Source organism: Taudactylus pleione, unplaced genomic scaffold, assembly GCF_031769625.1.
Source record: "Taudactylus pleione unplaced genomic scaffold, aTauple2 ptg000110l, whole genome shotgun sequence".
Taxonomy (NCBI): domain Eukaryota; kingdom Metazoa; phylum Chordata; class Amphibia; order Anura; family Myobatrachidae; genus Taudactylus; species Taudactylus pleione.
The window spans coordinates 4,538,492-4,564,977 of NW_028284512.1; the positions used below are offsets into that span (position 1 = coordinate 4,538,492).

At 40.2% G+C, this 26,486-nt stretch overlaps 1 protein-coding gene across 2 annotated transcripts in view; it reads left to right on the plus strand.

Moving 5' to 3' along the window:
- The window catches only part of PBX3 (PBX homeobox 3), a 249,358-nt gene extending 223,115 nt beyond the window's left edge, over window positions 1-26,243 (plus strand). The window contains exons 4-9 of one of the 2 annotated variants that reach the window (XM_088471119.1): window positions 408-598; window positions 2,306-2,441; window positions 11,901-12,066; window positions 14,939-15,051; window positions 15,932-16,021; window positions 22,354-26,243. In XM_088471119.1, the coding sequence (XP_088327245.1) occupies window positions 408-598; window positions 2,306-2,441; window positions 11,901-12,066; window positions 14,939-15,051; window positions 15,932-16,021; window positions 22,354-22,446 (789 nt within the window). In that variant the 3' untranslated portion in view covers window positions 22,447-26,243. The remainder of the gene's footprint in view (window positions 1-407; window positions 599-2,305; window positions 2,442-11,900; window positions 12,067-14,938; window positions 15,052-15,931; window positions 16,022-22,353) is intronic. The other variant, XM_088471120.1, reaches the window with a different exon arrangement.
- Window positions 26,244-26,486: the final 243 nt, after the last annotated feature.

Consider the following 26,486-nt stretch of genomic DNA (forward strand, 5'->3'; position numbering starts at 1 on the left):
ATGCAATATTGTCCGCTTGGCCGCGCAACACAGCAGACCGGACGATAACACTAACAACCATGGGAGCGCACAGATTGGCCATGCACACGGAACGATCCGGCTGATATGTCATTCCAATTTGGCCGGAAACAACGTATAGGACCGATATGGCTGCAGTGTGTACCCAGCATTATACCTCACTTCTCTTTATGTATAAAATGCATACAATGCTCACAATCTGCCTCTGATTGCACTTGGTGTGTTGTACTTCTCTGTATGTATCATAGTACAAAGAATGTGTTCTATCTCTCTGTATGTATAGAATGTTCAGCATCCTTCTCTAATATTCAGTCTGGCAAATAAGAACATACTATATCTCATGCAGGCTATCACTGACCTCCTCTATTATTTTGTATTATTAATCATAGGCATGCAATGAATTTACAACCCATGTGATGAATCTCCTGAGAGAGCAGAGCCGGACGCGCCCTATCTCCCCCAAAGAGATTGAGAGGATGGTGGGCATTATCCACAGGAAGTTCAGTTCTATCCAAATGCAGCTGAAACAAAGCACGTGTGAAGCTGTCATGATCTTGAGGTCGAGGTTTCTCGATGCCAGGTCAGTGTTAACTTGGTGTTTGTCAGTGACTTAGCTTCTTTAGTGCAAACCTGTGTCCTTAAATAACTCACAGCTATGGATCTGTATGGAATTCACAGATTTGTATGGTTTAATGATTAGAGGATTACTTCCTGTTCTTACTGTAAATGTCTAGCCATACTACTGCTTCTTATCTACTTCATCATCCTCCTGTTCTAATCACGCTTACCTACTCTCCCAAAATGTTCGGGAGACTCTCAAATTTTGGGGAGCTCTCTGGGACCCCTGCAAAGTAGAACAGTCTCCTGAATCCCTCCCACTTTCCCATGAGTGAGTGGTCTGGTGCCTTGATTACGTGATTCGCTGGGAATCATGTCATGTGTCCCTGCCGCCTGCTACTCAATGGCACTAATCTGACATCGAGATGCGGGAAACAGTTACGGCACCACATTCCCCGCACCTCCCCACTGGACCCCCCAGAGGGGAGAAATCAAATGTTGGGCATATAACTGTAATGCAATTTTCAATTGGAATTACCCGATAAATGTACAACTACAATTCTATTAAAAGCTGGTGAGCTATTGTACTTCAGTATTATAATTATAGTCCTCTAACAAACCATTCTTATACAATATATTATAGATTGTAATTCTATATTAGTGCTGAACTCTTGACTTGTGAAAATATATCAAAAGGCTGGAACATTGTGGATTTTAAGAATGCCAAAGTGTCTGCCAGACTTTGCGGAGCTCCCCGTCAGCACAACCATGAAGACATGGGATAAGTACATCAGTGATCACAAGCCTACCAAGTGTCAGGGAAACTTGAGAGCTAAAAAAAAAATGTTAGCAATTTATCACTTACAGTTCCACACTTGAGTAAATAACATAAAAATTACACAGACAATGTTCTAGCTGTGTGAATTGCTTAACTTAGCAGCCGAAGCATAACATGAAAAGTTCTACCGTAACTTGAAGTGCATTAACTCTTTACCGAAGACACTGTTGCAAGAGTAAAAGCTCAACGTCTTGAAGGATAGGGATGTTAAGTAGAACAGAGACTATGAGAGCAATGAGATCCTGGCTGCCCCAGGCAGGCAGTTTGCCGGATGCCTTGTGGCACAGTAGCCTTGAGGCCTGCACATTTCAAGGCATCCCACTGGGAGGTTGTCTGAATCCTATGAAACATGTATAACTGCCTGAGTGTGAACCCATCTGTGCTGGTAACTCAGTCCTGCCACCCTTAGACGGTTTCATCAAGGCAGAAACATACAAGGAGAGGAGACTAAAACCTCCTTAGGACTAGGAGCATTACAGTTCTAAGCATTAAGGCTGGTAGACTAACACGACATATAATATATGTTCCATAAGACTAGTGATAGATTGTAAGCTCTCATGAACTGCGTACTGTCTCCTGTGTTCTTGTACGTTCTTAGCTCGTATTAGTCATTTACGCTATACTCTAAGGTGCTGCGTAGTTTTGTGCTGTTATATGAATAAATTATAATACTACTACAAAACAGAACCCTGAATAAAGCAGTATTCTCATAAAGACCTGGCTGACATTTGAAAGCAGCCTGCGGATCTCTGATGGCCCTTGATTTGTATTGCTGTCAAAGTGGAAGTCATTAGTCAAAACCTTTATATTTTATTACTGACTTGGATATATAAGGAGGCAGGAAGTCATGTTATTCCATGATGATCTCAATAGTGTTTTTTGTTTTTACAGGAGAAAAAGACGTAACTTCAGTAAACAGGCCACAGAGATCCTAAATGAGTATTTCTACTCCCACCTCAGCAACCCCTACCCAAGCGAGGAAGCCAAAGAGGAGCTGGCAAAGAAATGCAGTATCACAGTGTCACAGGTGGGTAGGTCACGTATGTCCTGCTCGTACCAGAAATATTGTATCAGTGTCATATGTAAGTAGGTCACAGCCCTGTGTATGTCCTGCTGCTATAAAAGATACAATGTCAAAGGTTAGTGTCCTGCCCCTAGCAGAAATGCCATCTAACAGGAGGTCACAGCCCTGTGTACTGTCCTACTCCTACCATAAATACAGCATTACAGGTGAGAAGGTCATAGCCCTGGGTATGTTCTGCCACTACCTGAATTACACTATCACAGGCGAGTATGTCATATCCCTGTGTATTTCCCTACTTCTACCAGAAATACAGTATCACAGGTGAGTAGATCACAGCCCTGTGTATGTTCTGCGGATGCCACTACCAGAAATACAATATCACCGGTGATAAGGTCATAGCACTGGGTATGTTCTGCCACTACCAGAAATACAGTATCACAGGTGATAAGGTCATAGCCCTGGGTATGTTCTGCCACTACCAGAAATACAGTATCACAGGTGATAAGGTCATAGCCCTGGGTATGTTCTGCCACTACCAGAAATACAGTATCACAGGTGATAAGGTCATAGCCCTGGGTATTGTCCTACTCCTACCAGAAATACAGTATCACAGGTGAGAAGGTTATAGCCCTGGGTATTGTCCTACTCCTACCAGAAATACAGTATCACAGGTGATAAGGTCATAGCCCTGGGTATGTTCTGCCACTACCAGAAATACAGTATCAAAGGTGATAAGGTCATAGCCCTGGGTATGTTCTGCCACTACCAGAAATACAGTATCACAGGTGATAAGGTCATAGCCCTGGGTATTGTCCTACTCCTACCAGATATACAGTGTCACAGGTGAGTAGATCACATCCATGTGTTTGTTCTGCCAATACCAGAAATACAGTGTTACAGGTAAGTAGTTCTCAGCCCTACGTTTGTCCGTCCCTACCAGAAATGCCGTATAACAGGTGAGTAAGTCACAGCGCTATGTATGTCCTGCCCCCACTAAAAATGCTATATTGCAGTGAGCAGGTCACAGCCCTATGTATTGTTCTGCTCCTGTCATATAGTATAACAGTGTCACAGGTGAGTAGATCACTGTCCTGTGTATGTCCTGCCCCCACTAGAAATACAGTGTCACAGCCCTGTGTATTGCTCTGCTCCTGTCATACAGTATAACAGTGTCACAGGTGAGTACTGTAGATCACTGCCCTGTGTATGTCCTGCCCCCACCAGAAATACATTGTCACAGCCCTGTGTATTGCTCTGCTCCTGTCATACAATGTCACAGGTGATCAGGCAACAAGCCCCCACCACAAGCTGTATGTTAAAAGCTGGAGAGGGTATTATGTGTGCACAGTCATTTTTAGGATTTTCAGTGTCTGTAGAAGATCCCAGGAGTGAGAGAGTTAATGTAAGTGCAATACATTAATTACAACTAATTGTAATTACTATAATTACATGTAATTAATGACTTACGACTAATTAGAATTAATATACCCCTGTGCATCAGCTATTTAATTGGGTTAAGACAATAGAATTGTTCCTGCCTGTCATTAGAGCTATTGTTCGGCCGAGTTTCAGGTTCCCATTTCAGAGGTGGCCATCTGCAATGTAGCTGTGCTCTGGGAGCTAAACTTCAATAAGCATAAAGGACAGAGATTTTCAAATGCCACGGTACCCAGTCCAGCAATGGGTCTCTGCCAATGAGTGCCCCTCTATCTATGGGTCCTGTCATCTCTTATATGTCACTTGTGACATTTCCAGGAGTGTGCCTGGCATATGCCAGATTTCTACAGGCCGTTGAGGCTGCTCATTTCCAAATCCCACTTATAGGGGTCTATTTATGATGCTTGATTTTAATCTTGCATCATTTTAACCCTAGGAGGTTTTCTTCATGGATTACAAGGATGTGTTGAAATGACACATTCGGTTACACTGACACAATGACAATATTTTTCCCAGAGCTAAATAAGCACAGATTCCATAAATTAGCATATTCATGGAGCCTAGCCTCTGCATTATAGATTGTCTTTTTCCAAATAATACACTATCGCTAGAATAGATCTTTAATTACTATATAATAGCAACATTTCCATCACCATGCATGCAGAAGAATAACTTTCAAATTAGTTTGAAGTGATTTGGATGTTTAACTCCATATGATGGTGTGTACCTAGAAGACGTACCTATACACAGTACCATAAAATGATGCTGACTGCAAATTGTCAAATAACACATATATTAAAATGCCTGATACACTTGAAGACAACTAATACAAAGGATAACGTAGCCAGACCGATACTTCTGAGCATCAAGCTGGTTACACACTTGTGACAAGTGGTGACGTTTGCATAGCAACCAATTAGATTTGGTATATCATTTTCTAGAATGCAACAGAGAAATGCTAGCTACAATCACCACCACCAAACTTAGCAAATCTACCCTTGAGAGCTGGACATTGGAAGGAACAGGGCACCCTAACAACTAAGTTGTTATACGAGACTCTAGTTGTGGTAGGATTGCGGTATCAAAATCACCTCTTATAAAACAAAGGGACTGATTTAGAGATTTAAATAAATCCTATATTTACGTAAATCGCACTGCACATGTGCAGATCTGGTCCTGCAACATGCTGCTGGCATTTGGGGGAGGCGACTAGGAGCGTTCCAGAACACAGAGGCGTATCGATCCCGTTTTCTTGGTGTGTAGAAGCCCGTGGCAACGTCCCCGGATGCAGCTTCACTGGCCCCTGCAGCGTGATTTTGCCGGACTTCCTGAGTAACCTGAAGGTTACACAGATGACCGATGTTCACGCAGATGATCCGATGGTTGCGTCTTCAGATGCAGCAGCAGATCAGAGAAACCGGCAGTTGGCGTTTTTTTTATTTCTAATGTGCATAATTTTGTATAGCTGCTGCGTACAAAGCAAAATTACCATACATCTCTGATTCAGGCCTAAAGTAGTTCCATACATCCAACTTGGTTATACAGTATATACTGTATGCTTTCCAGGGCCACGGCAGAAAAGACAAACAAAATATGATTTCTTTTTATATTAAGGGAATTGAGTCCTTTTTTATTCGTTTGTAGAGCGCTCTTTTTTTTTTACTAGAAACGTAAATTCTTACATTGTATTTATAAAGGCGGGACACTGGAAATCTCTTATTAACAAGGTCTGAAGCCATTGTTGCCCAACAATTGTGGGAAAGTAACTGTTCTGATTGTTTCATAAATGATGTTGCCCTCTTAATGGAGTATTTCCCAATTTTAGATGGATATTTAGATGTATATTTACTAAAGTGCTGGTTTTTAGAAGTGGAGTTGTTGCCCATAGCAACCAATCAGATTCTAGCTATTATCTTCTAGCAGGTGCTAGATAAGAGATAAGTGGAATCTGATTAGTTGCTATGGGCAACACCTCCTATTCTAAAAACCTGCACTTCAGTAAATATACCCCTTTATATGAAAATACTCTATAGGTATCATTCCTTTTTGACAGGGCATAGTCAACACATTTTTTTAGCGCATTTAATATCTATACTATAAATTAGGATTTTATTTAAAGCCTTCCTTCCTGAACCATTTAGCGTTGTAAAGAGAGCTCTGCGCCTGCACATAATTTTGAACATAAACTCCATTCCACGTTTGATGCCTATATATTATCAGTGCAGCTTTCAGTTTATAACGCAGGCTGAAAGTGTGAAATGGGCATGATACACTACGGATCGCTATTACGATGGCAGCTGCGATTACGCACGCAGGTATGCTGCAAAATTTACGCTAATGACTGCAGTCGCAAAAATAGTATAAAGATGCCCAAAGCCAGCATAGAGACGCCCACTACCGCTTCCGCACATCCGCATACATCGGTAACATCTGCTCCTCACGCACAATTACAACAGGTCTGACCTTACTCAGGAATTGCTAACCTCCTCGCACGCAGTGAGCACTCAAGCAGTACACAACAATCGGCCGTCTGCGTGCGCTATCACAATAGCGATCCATGCTGAATCAGACCCACTCTCTAGTAAACAGAGGATAGTGGTAGAGTTGTCAGTCACACATGGACCTTTGCAACTGGGTCCAGCCATAATGTGAATCCTCCGCTAAGTGCTCTGCATGTTGTGCCGGTGGCAAAGTCTTACGCCTGTAGGGGCTTTTATGAAAACAGGTGCGAGACAGTTGTCTCATTAAAAACATCTCCAGCAAAAGAAATAAAGCGGGTTCCCCCAACATAAAACACATTGCGCCTCTGCAGAGAGATGAAGCATTTACCTAATAATTTATTGACATTTTTTTTTCTTGCCATGTTAAAGTTGCAATTAGCTTGATAAATAAGCAAAACAAAACCCTTCTTAAACGAATCTGCAATTAGAACCGTTCATTAATTGACTTTAGGCGACGGCGGGAGAAATAGAAGATGCTTATTCTTTCATCGTGCACAGATATGTTTTGTTGGAAGCGTGCAACGAGGGACAAGGACAGTGTGCCTGCAGCACTGTTACATTCTGGGAGATCTTGTGCTACGATTTAACCTATGAAGTGCCATTAAGCATGTAGGGAAAACCATAGGACTTTAAGGCTGTAAACATTAGTTTACATGAGTAATCCTCAGCCTGCTTTGCAAGTGCAGGAAGACCTAGTAGATTTAGCTGCTGATTTAGGGTTAAAAAAAATTTCTTGCAATAATATGTTTACAAACATTGTCGTCCGTGTAACGTATATTATTTTTAATGCAGTGCTTTAATAAATATAGTTTTGATAAAGAAATGGTATTGATATTAGCATCATTATTATACTGGATACGTACTCGTTTCTTGTATGCCGGTCACAGGGTCCACATATCATTGATGCTAGTGAAAGCTTATGCCAAATAATAATCATTGATAATGCTTCTTCCCATCTGGAATAAAATGTGAACAATGTACACACCAATGTTTTTTTATTTTTTTATTATATTTTGTTTACCATAATTACAGGAGGAATATTGTTTTGAGTGTTTTAGACTTCAGTAAAATGTAAAGAACATAACACTCTTGTTTTGGCATCATGAAAGGACAGTTGTGAGCACTTTATAGCCTAAACTCATGCACCCACCTCTATAATCGTCTAGGCACACATTACCACAACACAATCGCTTTAAAACGTGAGACAAGTCAACAATTAGTCCATTCAGCCTGCCAATGTTTTTGTGTTTATCATTACATTCTTAATATAGCCTTTTTTGTATCCAGTGTATTTATTCCACGAATAAAAATCTAGCTCTAGACAGCATATTGCCATTTGCCGTGTAAAATGAATGGCCTTGTTCGCGCCGATGCTTATCTGAAAATGGTCGCGTCATTTTGTGCACATCTTAACCAGTCGCTGATACTAACTGGTCCTTTTCATGCAGGTTAAACATAACGTATGAGAGGTTCTCTTTTCACTGCTTCCAATTAAACCTTGCTCGTTAGTTTAACCTCAAGGTAATGCCATCAAACAATGTATGTCAGGAAAACACTGCCCACAGTGGCAGTCATTAATTTTAATTGCCTTGATATTAAAGATTAAGAAGCATTGGAGGAGCTGGGACGGATTCCTATACCATGTCAAGAATATCCAGCACCCCGAGGCCTCCCAAAGCTCCGGCGATATTAAAATTAACGGGAAGAGGGGGGAGATGGAAGGAAGCTTTTATTAGACATGGCTATTGTTGAGACTAGTGAATTGTCCCACCTCTGCACACGCTGGAGATTTCCTCACTTCTAAAGCTGTTAATAAAGCAGTAATTTGATTTTTTTTTTTTTTTTTACAATAATTATCCGCCCGCCTTCATTAGTGTATTATTACCCCGCTGGCTGGCAGGTTAACGGTAAGCAGAATATATAAAATGTTACACCGAGCATTAGCCAGGGACAACTCTAAAAATGAGGCGTGAACTTGGGGTCACAGTGGAAGGTGTGGTAGAGCACAAATATGCTGTGAAGATATAAATATTCGTTTTACAAAATTAAAGGCATGTGCACAAAGCCTTATTTTTTGTTATTAACATATGCAGAGATTAAACTGATTTTTTTGTAATATTCTTCTATAATTTATATTGTTCAATTTTATTTATTGTGTGTTTTATGATGCATTTTTCTTTATGCTTTTTTAATGTGGGGGGGGTTTTTTGCATGTAAAAATGGCTCTTTCCCCATACACTTCATCATGTAAAAAGTAAAAAAAAAAAAGACAGTCTTATTTTTCGTTATTATCCTATCTGCATATTTGGAGGAAAAAAAAACAAAAACAATAAAACTATCTATTTTTTGATCAGTTTCTTTTTTTTTTATAAAAAAAATAAAAGATAAAAAATAATGTTGCTGAGCATGGTCATTAGTATATACGGTCCCCAAGGCACCCTAATGGTCCAGGATTTAAGGATATCCATGCCTGAGCTCAGATGGTTAAATTAAAAGTGACTGAGATACTAATTAATTCACCTGTGGCCAACCATGGATATCCTTAAAACGTGGACCATTAGGGTGCCTTGAGGACCGAGTTTGGGGACCCTGGTACATAGTCTAGTCCAGCTTGTACCCATACATGTCTACTAGCCACAGTTGTCAAGGCCACTGTGAAAGCAGAAAATCTTTCCAGCAACACTTACATGCCAGAAGATGGGTGGAGCCATGATGTAAACTGCATCATTAAGCCACACCTACACCAATAAACACTAGTGGGAGGAGCATGATGATGACAATTTGGTGTGCTGAGGTGGGCTGGTTGACAATGTGATTGCTTCACACACTTTTGTCTCAAACTTGAAGCCCAGCCTACTTGGTCTTTTCCTCTCTTGCCTCCGAATCGTTGACACACAAAAAACTTTTTTTTTAACGTTTAACAGACTACAATCAGGAATCAGACACATAATGAAAGATAATTGATTTTATTGTTCTCTGATATCACAAAGTCATTAAATCAACAGTACATATTGCACATTTTGTATCAATGACCTACTTTTTTATGTACCACACACATTTTTTGGACATTTTCCTACATTGGGTGCTTGCCCAGTCTGTTACTGTCTAAATTAGGAAAATACAAAAAGTACATTAAGGGTGTACAGAAAGGAATCATAATCCTCTAACCCACCCACACTACATTTAATGGAGGACTTATGGATGTTCCAGCTTTTCAACTTGAAAGTGGATCAGTCTCAATGAATGTTTGGAGTCATACAGTATGTGTTATGAATGGAAACAAAGTAGATCAAGATATGGAAAATGACTCCATGGCCGGAACGGTACATTAAATGAGGCTGCCTGAAGCTGCTGTTTTGGGATTCATTTTGGTATCACTTTTGAGTTTGTTGTTGGCTTTAGCTAGTACTTTACTTTTGTGGTGGTTTCTGATGAATATTTAGTAAGTCTTTCCAGATTAAGTCATCGTATCTTCTGTCCTGTATAAACAATAATTGCTTATGGTTTATACACATAGCGATGACGTACCATTTTCCTCCAAAACAGTTGATAGATGACTTGAACCATTGCTGTACCTGGTAAATATTGGGAGGTGGTAACACTCAGATATGTTGAATAAAAAGGTCCTACAGTATTTTAATGCATTTAGAAAAAAGGATAAATAAAAGGCGAGGGCAAATTATTTGAGAACAGATTTCTGTGTTTTACAGTATAGACACATTAGGGACATACATGTTCAGGTGGCAGCATGGAATGATTTTACAACATTTTACTTATACCCCTTTTCCACCACGCAGTGCCAGCGCTTGGAGATGATGTCATCACCAAGCGCCGGAAACTCCAGCTCTCCCTTGAACACCAGACCAGAGCAGACCGGTGACCAGGGAAGGGGGTCCTTCCCTGGGAGGGGGGGTGTCTTTTCGGGAGGCTGTTTGATGTCACAGCTGTCAATGAGAAGACGGGCAGGAGAGATTACAGCATATCCGTATGAAGTGGGGATGGGGTAAAAACCGTAACAGTCTGGACCATACGGGGAGGCTATAATCTCTCCCTCCCCAGTGACAGCTGCCACAGGCAGCTTCCGAATACAACCCAAACACCATGCTGTAAATGGGTCCTAGGTCGGAAAACCCGGGTTACCCGTTTCCACTGAGCCTGACCAGGGTTTTACCTGCGTAAAATTCTGCTCGAGACCCAGGAAGAATTGCTGGGTCAATCAACCCAGGATTTTTCCTAGGAGCCTTTTCCACTGAGCCGCTACCCGGGTTGACACGGCAATAACCCAGGTATTTTGGCCAGTTGAAAAGGGGAATTATTCTCTAGGGGGATAATTCAATAGTAGATGGAATTGCAAAGCTGCACGCAAGCAGCTTTGCAATTTCGTTCTCGCACATATGCAAATGCAGCAAGAGGTGTCTGACATTCCCTGCTGTATTTGCAATCCCAGCACTGTGACCAAGGTCTCAGGCTGGGATAACTATTGCGACTATTGGACGGAGCTGCCCAGCTGAGCAGATGAGTAAGCCTGAGGCGATACACCCCCATTTCTGGGAATGCCAGCCGCCCCCGCTCCGCCCCTTAAATGCCTCTGCCTGTCAATTAGGAAGAAGCATAGCAGAGGCTGCGATCACACAGGACCCGTTTTTCACATGAGCAGAACGGGTCCTGCGCACGCGCAGATTTCCGGTAATCGGGATCTGTGTTCAATGCTGAATCTGCCCCTTAGTACAGTAGAACCGAGTTGGGAACGGGATGTCGGCGTTTAGGAACCCGGCGGTCAAAATCCCGATGCCTGCATCCCGACAGGGTTAGAACCTAAACCTCCCCCCTAGTGCCTAAACCTAACTTCCCCCTTCCCGCATCCTAAACCTAACCCTTCCCCCCCTTAGTGCCTAACCTTCCCCATAGTGTCTAACCCCTAACCCTCCACCTAACCTTGGTACTTACCTTTGGGATCCCAGCGGTCACGATGCCGGCGCCGGTATTCTGGCTACTGTCAGGATTCCGTCTTCGGCATTCTGACCGCCGGAATCTCTGCGGTCAGGATATTGACCGCATCCCATATAACCATACGGGGTGATTTACTAATAGGTTATGGGGAAGCATGGGGAGGATAAACGGAAAATACATAGAGGCAAATAGGTGCACATGGTGGAGAGAAATAGTAAAAAGCATAATAATCTATGTCTATTTTACGTTATTTGAAAATATGGTAGGTATACAAAAAGCTACTGTATGCACACAATTACAGGTCACAGTTAGGGACTGCTATTTTCATTAGAAAATTTCACATTTATCTTTGATTTTAAATGCTATATAGTACTGACCAATATATTCTGTTTTTATTTTTCAGATCTGAATGATATTAGTTTGCGCTTATGGGTTTTGTTTTATTTTGTATTTGTATTATTTATGTGACTCTCAGAATGTTTTTACTGCATCAAAAATTTGGGAGCTCTAATGCCGTTTTCTGGTGGAATGATTTTAAAATCGCAGCAATGCTAAAACTTTATTCTCTCTGCAGGTATCCAACTGGTTCGGGAACAAGCGAATCAGGTACAAGAAAAACATTGGCAAGTTTCAGGAAGAAGCAAACCTGTATGCAGCCAAGACAGCCGTGAATGCAGCTCATGCTGTTGCAGCAGCTGTACAGAATAACCAGACCAGCTCCCCCACAACACCAAATTCCGGTGAGTTTGTAAAGCTACATTCACATAAAAAAAAAAAAACTTAGAGAATCCTGATTGCATCCAGAGATGGGCATTGCTTAGAGGAAAATTGGGAGTTATAGTTTTAAAGGAGGATTTTTTACTGTGGTCAAAGGTATGACCCTAAAATTATATGTTTACTGATCTACTGTATCTCAAGAGTGTAGTTTGAGTACACTTTGCTTTACCAGCCAGAAAAGTTTCATAGCCTGTAGCTCACACAGTGACCCCTACCAGTGAAGGGAAAAGGCATTTTCCCTGTCACATGAGAAACGCATCAGCTGTCAAAATGCACATTGTCACAGCAAATGAAACGCTTCCTGTGTGATAGGTAGATATCACTTCCCATTCACTGCTGTCAGTTATTACAGTAGCTTCAGTAATCCGCATTGTTCTAGTTGAGAAAACACAGTGTTCTAAAAGCCCTGTGACGTTAACATTGCAATCTTGTAGCATTCTGGGAACTTCCCAACTAAGATAATGGAAATGGTCACCAGGTTTGAGATTGCCGTACTATAGCATTATTACATGGTATATTTATCAAAAACAAACTTTGATCTGCCATACTACTGTTCACCCAGGAGAGAGCAGGTAATACAGAGTTTTATATGCTGATGACTTGACTTGTTCTCCCAGGTCTCCTACTGTGAGTCCTGGTGGACTGCCATATATTTTGGGTATACGGGGTCATAAAGATTGCATTTTATTGCTCACTATCTAATGCACAAGGCAATATTTATTAAAGCAATAACAGACAATAGAAAACCTAGCGACTAGTTTACAATGAAACTTGTATACTGTGTCTTTAGAGGGAAGGGCGTTATATAGTAATATTATGTCACTGTGGGTGTCCGAATACAAATGCACAAATTGATAGAAATTAGAACTGAATGTGGTTTATCTATAAATCTTACATAATTCAGTCTAAACCTATTCTTCTACTAAGACTACTATATCTGTTATTATATTTATACATTGATTTATTTAAAAAAATATATTGATTATTGCCTTGGCATGTTTTGTCATCTGTTATTACGTGGTCTTACAGTAACATAAATACATTGTTAGCAATACACACTTTGGTTTAATGGACCCATGCTGTCAGTGGTGTGCACACATAAATTCTAATAGCCAGTACTCTATGGGGCTGATGTACTAAGCCTTGTATAACGGGATGCATTAAGGGGAAAAATGTGGTCAAACCCCGGGACTTGGTTGTGGTGGGTAACGCCATCTTCCTGACGGCGTTACCCATAGGAGCCTATGGGCTTCTCTCTGCTGACTGCTGATAGAGGGATCCAATCAGATCCCTCCCAGCACCCCACGTGGCGCATGTGTCCCTCAGAAGGACGCCGGAGGGGCTTCTGGGTCATAGACCCAGAAGTCCCTCCATTGCAAAGGGCTGCTCTTACCGACAGAGCGGTCCTTAGCGGTGATCGTCATGCATACTGGCATTACCAACGCCGGCATGTATGCGATGACCGGCGAAATGCATCACATTCCGAGTGCGATGCGTCATGCATCCCGCCCGTAGAGAGATAAAGTGGAGAGAGATATAGGGGTCTATATACTAAGTCTTGGAGAGAGCTAAAGTACCAACCAATCAGCTCCTGTCATGTCACAGGCTGTGTTTGAAAAATTACAGTTAGGAGCTGATTGGTTTGTACTTCATCTCCATCCACTTTATCTCTCTCCAAGGCTTAGTACATAGACCCCAAAGTACCAACCAATCAACTCCTAACTGTCATTTTTCAAACACAGACTGTAAAGTGACAGGAGTTGATTGGTAGGTACTTTATTTCTCTCCATTTTATCTCTCTCCAAGGCTTAGTACATCTCACCCTATATATGAGACAGTATAAGTGACCCTCTCACCACTACGGTCTTTACATTGTCACAAATGGATCAACATACAGGTGAGTGGGGCCACATTTAGTGAAACGACATCTAGAAAGTGCTTTAGTAAACCAGCCAAAACCAGCTATATGCCACATCTAGAACAAACAGCAGAGGTTTCTCTGATTAGGGGATTGCAGTGACGTTACAAATAATAATATGCCTGCATTCAAAAATGATGTCTTAATCCTTATCAAGGGCAAAAAATACTATGGAATGCTGCATATTATCTATAAAGTTTTTTACTTTTCAAATTAAATACATTTTTACCACTATTGACCAGTGTCCTTTTTTATCCCTCAATCATCTGGATGTTGCCAGTTCTAAAATGGGTGGAGATAGAGAAAATGTAAGCAGACAGATTAGTGGAATGTTAATAGCAGGGCAGAGTATTTCAGGAAAAGAGTGTTCTGATCTTGTGACCTGTCCACTTGTGCGATCATGTTGGTGAGCACAGAGCTGCATGTAGCAGGGGCAGTGTCATGATGTGAGAAGGGGAACAATGGCTACTAAGACATAAGACTAAGGGGTAAATTTACTAAAGTGAGAGTTTTTAGAAGTGAGTTTTAAAAGAGATGTTGCCCATAGCAACCAATCAGATTCTACTTAACATTTAACTAGCACATTCTAGAAGATAATAGCTAGAGTCAGATTGGTTGCTATGGGCAACATCTCTTCTAAAACTCACTTCTAAAAGGTCTCACTTTAGTAAATTTACCCCTAAAAGTTAGATAGCGGGAGAAGTAGGTTTCCAAAACAGCACGGAGTAGTGATGTGAGGTTCCTCTTGAACTAATGCAGGGAGATTTTGGTGTCTCTGAATGAAATAAAGTTCACACATCCAACTTGTTTTTTTTTAAGGTTCACTAACCTTTCAAACCCCTTTTTAATTTATTCTTCACACTTACTTTTAAGCATCCTCTGCTTTTATTCAGCTCCTTCGCTCTTTCCTTTCCTAGGTTCTTCTGGTTCTTTTAATCTCCCAAATTCAGGCGACATGTTCATGAATATGCAGAGTCTGAATGGGGATTCTTTCCAAGGTGCCCAAGTTGGAGCCAATGTGCAATCACAGGTAGGAGAGACGCCTCTGAGTCATTCCTCAGCGCACCTCCCACAGCTACCACCAAAGCACACACACCAGTCAGCGGTGTGCACACAATTGGCACCTCTAGACCCTGGTCTCCCAGGCCATTTGTAACTCTTGTGAATGCCTTCGGCTCTGACTTGAGTGCTCGGTTGGAGAGGTTTGTTTGGGTGAACAGTTCTTGGGAAAATCACCAGAACCAGAATGTTTGGCTAGTTAAAAGAACTGGTTCTGAGTAATAAATGTACAGCACTACTGCATGAAAGCCTATTCTGTAACAGTCCTCTGGATAAAGCCATTTTCATTGGCACATTTCTGAAGAACTTTCTGAGCATTCACCACCACTGACCAATTGCATCCCTCATACAGCTGAAACCACACCTGCAATGTCAGTGCCTTACTGTTTCTGTAGCCAGGTGTAGAGTCTGTATCTCCAGTAAATGGGGAAGATTTTACCTGAAACCTCTATACAGAAGGCAGTGTTCTTTATCATTAGAAGGAATACAGGTGTGTCTTGAAGGTTTGTTTTAATGGTATTGCAAAGTCACTTGCATTGGATTTAAAAAATGCTAACAGATTATGGGAGATTTGCCATGTGTCTTTCAGTTAGTAACTTCTATTTGTAAAAAAAATAAAATAATACATTTTTGTTTAACTTAAGCTGTCAGGTATATTGACGATGTTCTGTAAAAATAGGAATTTTTACTGAATGCGTGGGAGATATATATCTATATATGTAGAAATATAGTTACAAGAAAGGTAGCATACACATGGAACTATTAATATTAGAAACATATATCTTTTGAGGCTGTGATGAAGTACCATCAGAACATAACATTCATATGTTGTGCTTTCCTTTCTCCCGCAGGTGGATACCCTTCGTCATGTTATCAATCAGACGGGAGGATACAGTGATCCCTTGGGAGGGAATTCACTGTACAGTCCACATCACCTTAATGTGAGTACCTGTAATGCATATGTGTCAACAGTTCTGATTTCCTTTGGTCATGAGGGGTTTGACCGGGCTTAACATGTTTTGGGGCAGTGTCACGTAAAGGAAAGCGTTCTGTCCTTCATCTATGTATATAATACAATGGAGTGTGTTCCTGCTGAATCAATCCCTGTAGCAGAAATATATTTGTTCTGTAGTCCACAAAATGTACTTTTAAACTTCTTACATCAAAAATAAATTCCTGTACATGTGTATATGCAACATTTTGCAGTAAATGTTTTAATTAGGGATTGTACATATCTCGGCTTGTCTGAGGTCAGAGCTTATGAAATAATGATGTCACTGGCCACTGTGTCATATAAAGGTGCAACGGTATGTTGTGTAAACCGGCAGGTGAACTGGGATGAGATAAGGGGCCTAATTCTGAGGAGCACTCAAAAGCGCGCACAGTGGGGTCTATTAGCGAGCACCCGTCTGCAAGTTTATGCAAACACCTCTAAAAACTGCTTCCGTTGTGTACATCAATGTGGCCAAATGTACAAGGACTAAGACTTCCACTTTTAGTGCCCCTGCACACTGTTATACCGATTGCTGCGTGCTTATACGCCACTATTGGTCCCACCATCTAAACGTGCACCATCCCTATAGCAGGTGCAATTTCTAGGTCAAACCATGGCCTCCTATGCCTCCGGCTGTGCACGCAGCCACTTGTACTGACATACCCGCGACACTGCCATAATACACCCACTGAATGGACCATTTTTAAGTGCACTACTAGCCACCACCCAGGAACGCCCATCATTTTTCCGCCATATCTTTTGTACCATCTGACTCAGTCGCAGCAGTGCAGCAATACATAGGGGAAAGAGTGATAGGTGTTTGTGCGTCCACTCTGTATAATCATGCGCCATAGGGGTTCTCAGAATTTTTTGTGCATGTGCATTTGCAAATAATTGCAACAACGAGAACATCAATATTGCATGCGGAATGCGTGGACCTCTCAACCAGGTACCAGGAGAGAAGGGGTCATGAGTTAAGGATGTGAGGAGGGCTGGTAGGCTTTGATAGACAGGTGCTTTCTCAGAGCACATTTGAATTCCTCCAGACATGATTATATTAGTCTTACAGGGTGTAGGAGTAAGTTCTAGAGGAAGGGAGAAGCGTAGGAAAAGTCTTGGATGAGGGAGTGGGAGGAGATAATCGACACAGAGGAGAGGCGACATTCAGAGGAAGGAAGAGCGGTAAGGGCAAGAGGAATGTTTGGACTAACCGCTCTTCTATGATCATCTGAGATGGTTTTGCAATTTTCTTGCACCCATGTGTTAAATACATTGTGCCATTTTTTTTCTAAGCACCTTTGTTCCCCTGGCCCATTTAAACGTCAAATAATATTGTGTAACTGCCCATTATGATATATTTAACTATTAAACATATCAGATACGCAAAGGGGCAAAGTGATAGTGTTCCATTAATGTGTCTGGTGTAAAGCACAAAAGTATTAACTACAAACATTGATCTAGGTCAGGGACGTATTATCGCCCAAGGAACCCCCCTCATCTGAGCAGAGCCCCCACCTCCACATACAAACCAGAAATCTTACCTTTCTCTGGCAAGCGGGTCCCCTTTCAGTGGTGCCATCTTCCCAGTGATATTCGGGAAGATGGCGCATGCGCACCAGAGATCAAAGGCTCTCGCACAATGCCAGAGTCTTTACTGTCACTGCTCCCTTTTCCCGAAGATGTCACTGGGAGGATAGCGGAGGAGGAGGGACCTGCTTGCCGGAAAATTATTATCCTTTATTTTTATAGCACCACAAGGGTTCCGCGGTGTCTTACAAATAAGCAAAACAAGAAAACAGTGACTTACAGTACAAAACAATGCAGTACAAGGACATGGTTTATAAACATTGCTGCATCCGCGATCTTAACACTCAAATAAGCAACAAGGCAGCGACAACCAAAGGCTAGGTGCTGTTGTAGGGAGTACAAGATAGTGTAAGAAAGGAGAATCACATGAGGGAAGAGGGCCCTGCTCGTGGATAGTTTACAGTCTACAGGACAGGGGCGACACAGATGTAGTAGACAGTGAGGAAGGAGCAATGAGCAGAGGGTTAGGATAAGAACTGGAAGGCTTTAATTAAGAAGTGAGTTTTGAGAGCCCATTTGAAGTAGAGAGGTGGAGAGTCTGATAGGGAGAGGGAAAGAATTTCAGAGGTAGGGAGCAGCATGGGCAATATCTTGGAGGTGGGAGTGGGAGGAAGTACTCAGTTGGCAAGAGAGGTGGCATGCATTTGTGGAGCGAAGTGGGCGAGCGGGAGTGTGAAGGGAGATAAGGTCAGAGATGTAAATGGGAGAGAATTGGGTGAGGACTTTGTAAGTGAGTGTGAGAAGCTTTAATTGGGAGGGAAGAGGGAGCCAGTGTAGGGCTTGCAAGATAGGGCAGGCTGATGTAGTACGTTTGGAAAGGAAGACGAGCCAGGCATCAGCATTGAGGAATGATTGGAATGGAGAGAGGTGGGAGTGATGGAGGCCAAATAGAAGGAGTTTACAGTAGTCCAGTCTTGAGATGACCTGTGAATGGATGAGGGTCTTAGTTGGCTTCAGGGAGAGTAAGGGTCTGATCCTTGAGAAATTTCTGAGATGAAGACGGCAGTACTGAGAGAGGTACTAGATGTGTGGTTTGAAAGAGCACACTTGGGGGCTAAAATAGATGGTTGTGCTGGGAGGTGAGGTTATGCAGGTGGGAAGATGATCAGCTCAGTGTTTGACATGTTAAGTTTAAGAAAGTGCTGGGACATCCATAAAGAAATAGCAGAAAGACAGTTGGAGATACGAGTGAGGAGAGAGGGGGAGTGGTCAGGGAGGTAGACCTGAGTGTCATCAGCATAGAGATGATATTGGAGACCAAAAGAGCCGATGAGCTCACCTAGGGGTATGTTTACTAAAGTGTGGGTTTATAGAAGTGGAGAATGTTGCCCATAGCAACCAATCAGATTCTAGCTATTATCTTCTAGAACAGTGTTGGCTAACCTTGACACTCCAGCTGTTATGGAACTACATAACCCAGCATGCACTGCTACAGTTTTGCTATTAGGGCATGCTAAAATTGTGGCAGGGCATGCTGGGATATATAGTTCCACAACAGCTGGAGTGTCAACACTGTTCTAGAAGGTGCTAGCTAAATGTTAAGTAGAATCTGATTGGTTGCTATGGGCAACATCTCCACTTCTAAAAACTCTTACTTTAGTAAATTTACCCCTTATAGGCTATTATGTAAATGTAGAAAAGCCACTATATTTGTGTGTAAAGGCAGGACATTCTATAGTGAGACATGTACCTAGTTGCTGCACTTGCACACAGTAAGTGACCCACAATTCGAGTTAAGGAGTATATTGGTACGCATCAAAATATGGTAAAGACCTCTATTATCCTGATATTTCTGTATCAGTGTCCTGTCACTGTCTATAAATACCATCTCACATCACTGAAGTCAGCTAATCCCCGGTAAACTGTAAAGAGCAATGAAAAGCCGACATTTTGTAAGATCGCTTGCTAATAGCCCTGAAAGCTTTCCTCATTGAAAATGTAACAGAGGTTGTTCTCCTTTAATCATGGGAGACAAGGAACAGAGGATAATATAATAGGAACTTGTAAATGTCATCTGCTTGGAAAATGGCAGTGTTATACCTTGCTCTACCTCAGTACTAAGAGTTCTAGGAAACTGATCAGTTATTGCTTTTAATATTTTTATTTAGAGGCAATTAGAGGTCATTTGATGCTAAAACATTTTACGAAGAACCCCCACCATTTCCCCCTTCCCACTACCACACCAACACCCATACGGCAAAAACAAAACAAAATGACAACTGTTGAATAAATAACAGAAAGATATTATATATTTTTTGATTGGTAGCCAAAATCCTACTATAAAACTATTTGTTATTAGTGGAACTGGCCCATTGGAGTCTATGGTTAGTACACGCTTTCAAGTTAGCTAAGAAAACATTATATGTAATGTGATGATAGCTCCCAGTGAGATTAACAAATACCATGAAAAATAACTTTTTCCGCTCTGAAATCTAATTTTACATATAGTGATTGAAATAAAGTGGGAACCCAATTTTGAATGGGGTAAATTCTCCCTTAAGAACTACCTCTGGCTATTTCCCAAGTTGTAAGACTGTCTTAGGAAAACTTGTAGCTCACCAAGCACATCTACCAACAGCCATAGACTGCCTCCCTCTGTTCTTGTTGGTTCGACAACATAACATCACGTTATTGGTTTATCAGTATAGATTAGGCAAGCTATAGTGCGTCAAGAATGCAGTGGCTGTGTGCCCAAGTGTTGCTTATTTGCATGTATTTACAATCTTCATCTGTAGCCTGTCTCTTGTACAACATACCATTGGGAGAATGCATCAGGCTAAAGGAGATACATAGACACACTCAATGGGCTTTAAATACCATACCATACAGCTATACCGAAAAATAAACATACGCATAATTAACATGTTAAATAACAGTAATATAATGCTCCATCGTGCTTTTGCTCTGCTAAATAAATATTTTCTTTCAGCTAAAATCGAACTGGCTGCAGCAGAGTACAGGCAGCCGTGTAAAAATCAAGCACAGAATATCTCTCTCTACGTAAACTACTAGACTTTTATTCCCTCCCTCCAAGTGTCAGTCAATATTAACGATTCCCCAAATGATTGAAAATGTTGTGTTGTAGCTGGGAGAGTGGGGAGAGCCGGCAGCCTGGGCGAGATCATTAAATACACAAATCGTTTGCATTTGAAATATCAAATGGGTTCTTTTTTGGGGGTTATAAATAACTCATAATAACCCACAAGAAAATGTCTGAAAGAAGCTTTTAGTTACAGTGTTCCTTTTTTCATTTAAAACATCCCAAAATGCTTCAGAGAGTTTGCTAAATCCTTATCAACATGATAAAATATGAAGCAGTTATTGCCTGAAGCATTATAGCGGACATGAATTCCATCTTTTCTGATGAGGTTTGATAAGGCGCTCTCTTATAATACACAGCGTAATCTCAAACCACCAGAGGAAAAGATTAATTTATTTGCAAAAAAAAAAATCTGCCAGAGAGGGGCGAAGGGGGGGATCTAACTGACGTGGGCTCTTCCAGCTGCCTCGCGTGGTAAAAAATATTACACATTTGTTGTTTATAAATTAGAATGAAAAGCCATAAAGGACATAGGGGAAAGAGTGATAGGTATTATGAGTGATAGATATTACATATTTGGGGCCTGGCTGTCGGGAACTGAACACATCGCTATAGATCAGAGTTGTAACACACATCTCTGCATCAGATTTACAAAGCTTAACCCTTTCAGCACCAGGGGACATTTAGGTCAAGAAATCGATGGATAATGTTCATTTGTATGACAGTTCGGTTCCTCTTCTGCCAAAGATGCTTAGTGCCATTAGCTCAGTCTTATCACTAATAAATGTCCATGTTTTCCAAGCATTTGTCACCAGTACTGCAAAAATAATAAATAAATAAAAAATGGACGACATTTGGACAACTTTGTTATTGTCCAGGCTTATTTTAATTTATGTGAAAAATTACAAATCCCGATGAATTTTCAGGGTTTTATTATCTGGAGTTGTCTGGCACATTTGTAATTGCTTTTAACCCTTGAGGATTTTTCCAAACTGACCCCCCTCTCCCTTGAGATTATACCTAGACATGAGTGTTTAATGTGGCTTCATGCAACCTACATAAGGATCACTGGGGTCCTGCCTAATAAGTAGTAACCTCTTACTTCTACCCTTTTTTTAGTGATCTTGGCATCAAAGCGTCAGCATAGTGTTTTCACACAGCTTATTCAGCAGAGTAATGATTAACTGGATGGTGAAATCTTCTCTCTCTTTGACCAACATGACCTACTGAATAGGTTGTGTAAACACGTCTAGCTGGCGCCATATTGCCATAAATCAGGGGCAGCGCACAGATTAGTTGTAAAAGCAACTGCAGTAGGGTCTTTATGATGAGCTGCTTCTTTTTCAAATTTAACGCCCAGTCTCCTTGAGCCACCAAGGTGAACGTGAGAGTCCTCTGAAGAACACTGCATCGACCGCCATCACTTTATAATCTGTATTTTTTTAATTGTAGTTTTTGTGTTTTATTTTTAACTTTTAAGCGTTCCTATGAGAGACTCGTAAAGCTGTGAAAAGACCATGCATATGAATAACAATAACTTGTAAATGTTGCTATAGCATACTTTTTTAAGTATTTAAGTATAATACTGTTTTAGGTTGATTACTGTCCTACTTTGGAAAGGAAATCAAGAGTGTTTATCTTTTTTTTTGCAGGCTAATGGAGGGTGGCATGAGGCAGCAACCCCTTCCTCCGTCACCTCCCCAACAGAAGGACCAGGCAGTGTGAACTCCGATACCTCTAACTGAGTCAGCCATCCTCTAGCTGTGTGCGCATCTTGGCTGTCTGGTGGGACAAGGCACCGTTTTAGGTCTTTATTCAATACTTAGTGAAGCAGACACCCAGCTCTGTGTGAGGAAGACACTCGTGTTTAGATAAATCTTCTTCTCCAGCTTGAGGGCACTGCTTTGCCTGTTTCAAATAAGGACCCGCACAGCCTTTCTGTACAACCCAGCTGAGACAAGCTGCTGGATTCCAGTACGTCTTATTTTTTGCTAAATCACCACTTTGAAAGCACTTTATCTAATTGGGCCAAGATCTGAGTTCGTATCGGTGAAATGATCTCCACATCCCATCGGCACTTTTTAATAAATGGCTAAACTGAAGTAATGAACTAGCAGCTTTAAGGAGAGACGTTTGCATGTCTGCCCAGAAATTCTGGGGTCGCAGCGAAAAGAGACAGCTTACAGTTTCCAGACCTCGTATATAATTTTTTTTTTTTGTGGGTTGTTTTTCTATGGCGAATGGAAGTCGCTACTGATCTGTGAAGATGCATTCACTTTTACAGGGAAAAAAAATATACATTTTAACAAATCAATGGTTCTAGCAGATGGTCACATTAATTAAGTCAACTCCTGCTTACATATGTTAATTAAATGTTTATTTTGCCATTGAAATATGCCTGTAAACGTCACCACATATATATTGTCAATGCATTGTTGGTAATATTAATTACAAATATGAACATGCCTATGGACATAAGTGCATGCAACCGCTTCAGCAGTGATTTAAGTATAGTAAAGTCAAGATTTTATCATGTGGAAAAACAGGAATTTAAATAATAGTAATGTTGATTTTGCTGAGCCCTATATATCTGTTACATACCATATTGTACATCGGACAGGTATGGTTCAGTAGAAGGCAGCCATTTTATCCCATCCTAACAGACCAAAGAAATTTAAAAAAAAATTAAAAAAATTATAATAAAAAAAAAAAAAAGTTAGTCACATTATGTGATTTAGGGCTTCATTCCACTCATGCACTTGTCAAAATAATCAATGTTTATTGAAGGAAATATCCATAATGCATTATTTTACTATCACCACGGTGATTTACTGTTCTTTGATGAACATTTATCAGACCTGGGAATATGTTGCAGATTTTTTTTTTGTTTCTTAACCACACATTATGTTGTTAGGTGAATGCATCCTCTACAGATTTTTCTCAAGAATTGTAGTAACAATTTCCTTCACATTCACATTGTAATTAACCCTTTGCTTGACAGCTTGTCAACATGCAGACTTGCCTGACAGCAAAAAAAAGGGGTTAATGCCCCAATGTGGTGTTTTACGGCAAGGGGTTAAATGCTGTATGCTGAATGACACTTCTTGTGGCAGTTAAAAAAAACTAATAAAAAAAACCCTGTAAATATTGTAGCAAAAGAGAATTTATACATGGTCACCAAGCGAACCAGCTTTATTTACCTCATAAAAACTCATTGGAACCAACAGACATGTCACGTGTAGTTTAGTATGCCCACCTACTACCTCTGAATAACACGCGTAGTACGTCTAACTTTTTATCATTGTGTAGTTAAAACAGCAGATTGGGCCACAGGGTCCTGGACTATGTTGTAATGTATAGTGGTAATGAGTGTGAGACCATTTTTTTTTTATGTCTTTAAGAGAAAACATAAAAAATAACATAAACCTCAATAAAAATGAAAGGCAACAAATATGTGTTGCTGTTTTACAGAACAGTGGAGCATACATTATGGACATTGAAACAATATACATAAGCCTACCTACATTTAGTTTTTATTCAGACTGCACTGGAGACCTGCAGAATGATTTTCTATTATACAGTGATTGTTGCACTTCCATAGAGTACATTGCATTGTTAGATGACTGGTTATAATTATACACCTTTTTTTCCATGTACTGTTCTTCATTCTGTTCATCTGTACAATGTAATTTTCCCTATGGCTTTGAGAACACCATTAATATTAATACTTCTTATTAATAACTGCATCTAAAACTTTTCCTTGAGCTCTTTAGTATCTTAAAATAAAATTCTGTCTTGTGTGATCCTTATATCTGCCAAAATCACCGGTACATACTTGGTACCTGTATATTTAGCTTAAGTTTTCTCCTTATATCTGCCAAAATCACCGGTACATACTTGGTACCTGTATATTTAGCTTAAGTTTTCTCCTACAATATAAAGCTCAATAATGGCAAAACATGTCTAGACTATAGTTTTGCCATCTCTGTAAGATGTGCCACTAAAAAGAATTATATTTTTACATTTGTTTATTTAAAACTATTATCAATGTGCCATTTTTTGTGTCGTGTCAAATTAAAAGTGCAATCCCACATATACTTTTTTCTTTTTTAATATGAAGTTGATTGTCATTTTCCCAGGAGGTTCACCCATAACTCCTTGTTCATTTTCCAAACCGCTCAATGGGTGAGATTTGTATGGCTACCATTGGAAATTGAAATTTCTGGAAACATTTTTTTTTCTGCTTGTTCACAGGAGAGCATACCCTGATTTATTAGTCTGAGCCAGTCAGTCACCAAGCTAATTTGTGATCATGTGGACATTACGTACATTCCAAACCCTCTCTGCTCACTTAATAATGTCATGTGATTGTGGTTGCCATGGTAATTGCATGACACTTAGTAAACTGTACATCACTAACAGCAGCTTTAAACCTAAGGAAAATAAACTCCACTGTGTCTTCCTACAGGTAACCAGCATCATTTATGCTAAACTGTGTTAAAATAACACATCTATTTGAGAAGGGATTGCACCTTTAAATATATTGAAATTTTTAATTATTTTTTTTTATATTTTATTCTAAAAACAATGGGCATGCTATTTTGTTATTATGCAAATCATCGTTAGTGTTTTGGTTTGTTTGCTTCTTATAACCTGCTGGTGTCAGGTTACAACAAGATTTTCAGTGCCGTCACGGAGGCTTAGTTTGAGACTAGGCGCTCTCCAGAGCTAGCAACACTCTAAAGGGGAGAAGAATCAGTACAAACTAGGACATATAATCAAAACAACATTTTTTTTTCGTTAAAGTAACTATATTCCATTTTATACAAAATTAATAAAAGAAAAAAAAATCACCTTCAACACTCAACACCACTATACAATGCAACATTTTGTTATGGGTGGGGTAAATCTTTACATTTTTTTAACACATTCTGCTGCTCTTCACTGTTTTTTTTTGTCATTCTGAAATGTAATGTACATTGAATCTTTTGGAGATAAAATGAAAATGTATCTTTTAAAATAAATAATTATACACTTTATAAAGCTGCTTTTGCAACTTTAAAGCTTATAAGTAAACATGAGGTTTTATGTTGAACACGTAAAAAATAAACAGTAAAACTGTTGTATATACTAAGAGACATTTTAAATGTTTTTTCATCTCGTTAATTACACTAAAACAAAAAATGTAAAAAAAAATACTAAAAAAACATCATTGTAATGCATACAGATTTCAGTATAGGGTGGGATATGTGATGGGAGGGGGGCTACAGGGAGGCATTAGGGGATTTTTTTTTCCTTTTGTTTTTGGGTTAATTTTTGTATTGTATGAAGATCTGGCTGGGGTTGATTCACGGGAATTCTGATGGTAATGACAATTTGTGGCAGTGATTCAAACGTATTAAAATCCAATTTGTTCTGTGTTTACTTTTTAACTGGATTATACCCCTGGATTGAAGAAAAAAACAAAAATGAAAAAAAAAGTCTTCCTTGTGGTAGTTCTATGTAGTTTAAAAAAAATATGAATAAAATGTTTTTGATTTGCCGTGTGGGTTTTTCTTTAATTTTTCTTGGTCAATATTGTTGTGCATGCAAAGCAGAGCTTTTTCACGCAGGTGCTACCCTGTAGTCGGGGGGTATGTTTGCTCTAAACTGTGTCCAACGTTTGACAAACCCAAACAAGAAAGTTACAGCAGCACAGTACACACAAGTCACTACTAAAAGAAAGAATTGTGGAACATCTCTAATCCAACAATTTACAGGATCTCAAACAGCATGGATTTTCTAG